Source organism: Monoraphidium neglectum, assembly GCF_000611645.1.
Source record: "Monoraphidium neglectum strain SAG 48.87 unplaced genomic scaffold scaffold03137, whole genome shotgun sequence".
NCBI classification, from domain to species: Eukaryota; Viridiplantae; Chlorophyta; class Chlorophyceae; order Sphaeropleales; family Selenastraceae; genus Monoraphidium; species Monoraphidium neglectum.
The window spans coordinates 1-6,135 of NW_014010491.1; the positions used below are offsets into that span (position 1 = coordinate 1).

General features: G+C 63.3%; 2 protein-coding genes across 2 annotated transcripts; one reads left to right on the forward strand and one right to left on the reverse strand.

Moving 5' to 3' along the window:
* Positions 1–29: 29 nt before the first annotated feature.
* MNEG_12237 (hypothetical protein) lies at positions 30–1,408 on the forward strand (the record flags this gene model as incomplete). The annotated part of the gene is made up of 3 exons (XM_014039290.1): positions 30–185; positions 840–896; positions 1,211–1,408. The coding sequence occupies 3 exons, from the start codon at positions 30–32 to the stop codon at positions 1,406–1,408; spliced, it is 411 nt and encodes a 136-aa protein (XP_013894744.1).
* Positions 1,409–3,546: 2,138 nt separating this feature from the next.
* Positions 3,547–5,179, reverse strand: MNEG_12238 (hypothetical protein; the record flags this gene model as incomplete). Its single annotated transcript, XM_014039291.1, has 5 exons — positions 3,547–3,623; positions 3,827–3,977; positions 4,255–4,403; positions 4,588–4,661; positions 5,046–5,179. The coding sequence occupies 5 exons, from the start codon at positions 5,177–5,179 to the stop codon at positions 3,547–3,549; spliced, it is 585 nt and encodes a 194-aa protein (XP_013894745.1).
* Positions 5,180–6,135: the final 956 nt, after the last annotated feature.

Consider the following 6,135-nt stretch of genomic DNA (forward strand, 5'->3'; position numbering starts at 1 on the left):
CCCCAAAAAAAACATCAAACCAGGAGGACATGGCCCTGATGCTCATGGACGCACGCCAGGCCCGCATGGTCACAATCCGCGCGCGCCGCGAGCGCTGCCGCGACGCGCTGCGGTCCGGCGCGCACAGCCCGGGGGAGGAGGCGCGGCTGGTGCGGGAGATGGCGGGCATCAACGTGGTCGATGTGGTGGGTCGCGCGCGGAGTGATGCGGGGTCTCGGGGGTGCGGTGGTTTTGAGGTGGGGACAGGGTCGCGCGACGCGCGCGGGTGCTTGGCAGCTGGGCCGGCTGGGGGCACGAGGTGTAGGGATTGTGAGGGGCGTGACTTGGTTGCTTGGGGGGGCCGGGAAGGGAGGGCGTCTTGGGGCTGTGCTGTGAGGAGGCCTGGGGTGGAGGATGTTGACGGACGTCAGCCTGGGGCGGTTGCACCACAATCATGGGAGACCGGGTCATGGGGAGGTGGAGAGGGCGTGGGATGCAGGGGAGGGGTTGGCAGGGAAGGGGTGGCCAGCAGTGAACGCGGGGGCACGGCAATCGAATGGGGTTTTGAACGCGGCGTCCGGGGGTTGGGCAGGTTGGGTCTCACACTGTTGGGGGCACATCAGACGCCTTATGTGGGGGGCGCAGTGGCGGGTTTTCGGCGGCGCAGCGGGTTTGCAGGGGTTCACAGCACGCCTGGCAAGCGGTTTGCCAAGTTTGCCGGCAAAGGCGCAACGCGGCACCTGTACAGCTGTTTGAACACAATCAAACAAGATTCGGTCGCATGACGCACGCCCGCATCCACGCATTACGTCGCATCGCGTCACCCCCGCGCGTGCGCATGCAACCCGTTTCTCAATCAGGTGACGTACACCGTGTTCTGCCTCGTCCTCTACGACTCACTGCTGACGGCAGAACAGGTCGGTGGCGGGGCTTTGGGCTGCGTGGGGCTCGTCTGGTCGTGCACGCACCCGTGCACATCTCAGTGCACGCACGTGGCGGGGTGGGGTGGGCATCAAGCGCTCTCAGCATGGCTTGCGATGGGTGCTGCGAGTGAGAGTTATCTGATATATACGGCTTTAGTTCAAAGAGAGGAAGCGGCGCGACAGCACAAGCAAATCGCTGGCTGTCGCCTTGTGTACCCAACACCTCTTGGATGTGCACCGGCCCCACTCCTTTGTTACGGTTTGCCGCTTTTGTTGTGGCGTCCTACCCGCACCTGCCGCCCATCGAGGCGGTCGGCCACGTGCTGACAGTCATCAGGCAGGAACGCGGCGCAGAGGAGGAGAAAAAGCGGCCCATTCCTGAGCAGCAGCGGCAGCAGCAGGAGCAGCAGCAGCAGCAGCAGCAGCAGGAGGAGGAGGAGCAGCAGCAGAAGCAGCAGCAGCAACAGCCACAGCAGCCGCAGGGCACTGCGCTTGAGCAGGGGTAGGAATCATCCCGCCCACTGCAGCAGCCGTGCCTGCAGGCCCAAGGGGTTGCACCACCTGGACTGCGCTCGCCGCAGCGCTCGTCGCAGACTGAGCAGTTGCAGGGTCAATAGCAGCCGCAGCAGCAGCCGCAGCAGCAGCAGCAGCAGCAGCATCAGCAGCAGCAGCAGCAGCAGTAGCAGCAGAAATAGCAGGGCGCGCGAATCGCGGCCTGCCAGCCAGCGCCAGAGCGCCTTTTTGCCAAGGGGATGCAACTGTGAGGCGAAGGAAGCGGTGGGCTATGGGTTGGGTGGCCGAATGCACAACCGCCGTCCGCCGGGACCAGAGGCAACGGGGCTGCGGCACTGCGTGCAGCGCAAGGCTGCAGGCGCTCTGACTCTGACATCACTTCAGGTCAGCAGCTCAGGGTGGTACACACCCTTGTTTGCGGGTGCGGGATGGGGCTCTTGGCGCTCCCGCGGCGTCACTGGGCCGAGCACATCGGGCAGAGGTGGCGGAGCAGTGTTTTGACCGCGCTCTCCGCCATGTCAATGATGGCAGGCCCGGAGTGCGGCTTTCTGATGTGGCTTGCTTGGGGCGCGGCTCGCAGCATGGCGACACGCAGCCCTACAGGCCGGAGAGCGAACTGGGTTCTCACGGGACACACGCACACACTTTGATGTTCCACACTTCCGAGCTGCAAAGCATTTGTTGTTGCCTTTTCCCGTGCCCCAGGCTGACATAGCCCTTGTGCATGGTTGTGCCTTGCCTGGGCTTTTGCACAAAGTACGCCGGCTCTGGCGCTGTCCAGGCACGGCATCACGGGCGAGAACTTGAGCACAGTTTGGCGCCGCCCATGAAGGCAGTCATGCGCCGCTGCCCCTCTGCCTGCAACTCGCGCGTTGGCAGACGCCTTTGTCCGTAGTGCAAGCCGTCCCGCCGAATAGGCTCAGTACTCTGCGCTTGCTGGCTCATGGCACCCTAGCTTTTGTGTTTTGCATGTGTGAGCGCCTTTGACAACGAGCATGCTTTCTGCTCTCTCTGTCGCTTGCGCTCGTGTGTGTGTGTGTGTGTGTGTGTGTGCGCGCGCGCGCGCGCACGCGCGCGCAGGTGGGTGTGATGCTGCCAATGGGGTGTGAAGGCAGCATGCGCATTCTCCCCGCGCCGTGCAACAGCAGCGTCACGCACTCTGGTCAAGCGAGCTTTCTTCCCACTGCGAAGCCTTACAACAAACTATGGCCTGGGCCTCTCGCTGGTGTGCGCCCGGGGCCCAGCACACCAAGTCCCTTGCCCGCTCAAGAGCTGGGCCAGGCCAGATTATCCATGTTTCACCCTTTTTGCCGGTCCTACTCAAAGGATTCCTCAGCAGGGGATTCCTCAGCATCGCTGAACTGTCGATGTGCAGATCCATTATCATGACAATCTTGAATTGCCTTCGTTTTACACCAGCGGCTGCCGCCTCTGTTGCAAGGATCAGCCGAGCCCCTGCTGTATGCAGCTTCCATCTTCCACAAACCGTACTCTGTGTTTACAAGGCGCGGCGATTGGCAAGCAGCTGCTCCATTCCAGCAATAGTTCATGCATTTGTGGGCTGAGCCAGGGCAACCTGGACGGCCAGAATCGCTGCAGTTCTGCCCCCAAACCTTGTGTTGCGCATGCAAGGACCACAGCTGCGGCGCACTGCAATGCCATGCATGCGCGCACGTGATGCGTCACGAGCGCTTGCAGTTGCACGCGTTTGCTATGGAATCAATCGTAAACTGCCTTGCCAGACTTCCTTGCCGATTGCAGAAACCAGGAGCGCGGTGCTCCAGCCCTGGCATGGAAGCCACTGACGTGGCTGCGGTGGCACCGCGGCACCGGCATGCTTGGGAGCGTCTGGACCGAGTAACATGGCCAAACTGTGTGAGGTCGATCAACGCAGTCGCCACTCAGCGTTCACATGGGCTGGTATTTCTCGTCGGATCCGTAGTTTGCCGCATACCTGTCAGCGTCGCGGCGATGACATGGGTGGTTGAAAGTGCAGCCGTCAGGTGGGGGCTCAAATTCTCTCCCCGTCCTTCGTCACAGCACGAAACAACCCGCTGACTGTGCGCTGGACGCGCCCTCTCCACCCCAAGCACGAATACAGCCTGCGGTGAGCCCAGCCCCGCCCCGGTCCTCACTTGGGCTGCTCCTTGAGCCGCTGTTCATCGCCGACAGGCTGGGTGAGGTACACCGTCGTCGGGTCGTTGGGGTCTGCGGGGGACAGCAAAGCACAGGGCGGTTGAGGGCGCGCTTGACACGGCATCTCCACATCTTGGACACCCCTGAACAGGACGCCCCACTTGCTGAGCACAAGGTTGCTTGCTTGGGTAAAGCCGACGCGCAATCGGAGAGAGCTTTGGGCGATCGCCCGTCGCACACCCTCAGCCGCGCGCCCAGCCCGCCAGAGCGCCCACCGACGAAGGCCGTGTGCGCCATCTTTGTGATCTCCTCCTGCGCCACCCCAGGCGCCTGCTGCTTGGCGGCGGCATCTGCGCGCTTGGCGCGCTGCACCAGAGCGTAGTAAAGGGGGTACAGCGTACCGATGCCGCCGCTCTTAAACAAGACCTGCGGGGGTGGTGATGTACGCGTGCAAGCACGCGTTGCTTTGGGTGAGTGTATGATCATCATGTGCATGTGGGGCATGCAGACCTGGCGCTGTGATGCATACGCACGTCTGTGCAGGGGCAGGCATTGTGAGCGCTACAGGTGAGTGATGAGGACCCCGGTAATCACAAAGGGGTGCAGCAGGCCACAACTTGGGCTTTCCGGCAGGGTGGACGAGATGAGGCGGCGCCCAGCGCCGGGTCTCGGAGCGATCCCCCCCCCTCCTGGGGTCCCCCACCTTCCAGTCGTGCGGCGCGAGCGTGCCCGCGGGGCCGCCGCCCTCGACGGCAGGCCAGCACTTGCCCGCGAGGTTGTTGCACCCGAAAATCGGCTGGTTGAGCTTGTCGTTGTTGATGTATGTCAGGGGCAGGTCGAAGCCGACCAGCCCTGCGCACGCGGCGGCGCGCATGGTCGGTTCCGTGCATCTCGGATGGGATGCGTACAGGAAAAGCAGAGCGCGCGGCGCTCGAGGCTTGCCCTGCGCCGCGCCTGCAGACTGTCTGCCGCCCACCCAGCTGCATCTGGGTACCACCAGTGCCCGCTGCACGCAACCCCAGGATCCTGCGCCCACCTGACTCGTCCGGCTTGTCTGCCAGGAAGACCAGGCGGACGTTTGAGAGGTAGATGCAGCCCTTGGCAGACCACCTGCATGGAGGAGGGGAGCGGGGCCGCAAGGGATCGATTTTGAGCGGTGTAGCACAGCAGACGGTGCGGAGACGCGCTCGCTGTCCGGCAGGAGCGAGTTGGCACTGCAACTGGTGTGGAGACGCGCAAACTGAGGGTGCGGCAACGCGCACCACTGCATCGTAGAAGTTGCGGGCAGAGGCTTCCAACACAAGCGAGTCCACAAACCAACACGTTGGAGGTGATTCCGACCAGCACGGGTTGAAGGGGGGCTGGTAGCGCGTCGCCTCCCGCGATCAGTGCACAGCCGGCGCGGGGCGCCGGCCGGGCGTTTGTGTGCATGCTGCGAATGCCCGGCATGCTCACTTGCCGCTGCGTGTGCCCAAGAATGCCCCCTGTGCTCACTTGCCGCTGCGTGTGCGCACGCTATCGATCTCGAAGCCGCAGCCGGGGCGCCGCAGGATGAAGGCCTCGTTGGGGAACGGCGCCGGCATCATCTCGCCGGCCCCCGTCTGCACCAGCGCGGGGTTGGCCGCCATGGCGCTACTGCTGCTACTGCTGCTGCTGCGCCCAAGCGCCGCGCCTTTGCGTGCTTCGCTGCCGGTGCCGGCGCGGGGCTGGTCGTCGAACCACGAAGAGCGCGCTCGCTGCCTCTGGCGGAGCGGCGTTGAGCAGCAATGCAAAGCCTGTGGAGCTGGCTGGAGCTGCGGCAAATACCAATGACGGCTTTGGTGCTTTGTAGCCTATATGCGCGCCTCAGCCAGGGGTGCACGACGAGATCGTCCAACTGGAATCTCGCCCGAGGACGAACGCTACATAAACAGCGAAACACGAGGTCGCACGCTGTACTTCAAGCGTTTGCGCCCGACCAGATGGCCTGTGCATGCACATGCGTCGTTGGCGTGACCAGGCGCAGCTGCTGGGGGGTTGGTCACCTTGCCAAGCAAGCCACGCCGCACTTGCAGCAGCATACCTAGATGCAGGGCCACCTTTGGCACCCACCCATCTTCAGGTTTCATCAAACCCCATGCCCTTGCATCAGACGCTGGATAGATGGCTGCTTTGGTCGACAATGGCCTGGCGACCATTCTGTGATGGAAAAAGGAAAGCACAGGGTCAGCACACAGGCGCGGATCTTTGGGTGCACGCGCACACAGAAAACCATGCGCGCAAGTTGCAAACACATTCCGCCCTAATCAAGGGCCGCTTCAAGCTCTCGCCGCGAGCCGCTCCCGGGTAGTACTCTTGCGTGTGCAGAACATGTCCGCACTCCTGTCAGTGCGGGGGATGTCGGCCATCAGAGGCGCCCAACCTTTGCCATTGTGTGCGGTCGTGCCTGGATGGTGGATGCACAGGCAGGGTGCAGCAGCTGCGTGCGTGGTGGCCCCAGTAACACGGCTGCTTCGCTCGCTCGTTTGAGTGCCTGTCGCGGTCAGCTCGGAAATATCACAGCATGCTGCACTTTGACTCCGCTGCTGTGGTGCCGCGGAGGCTC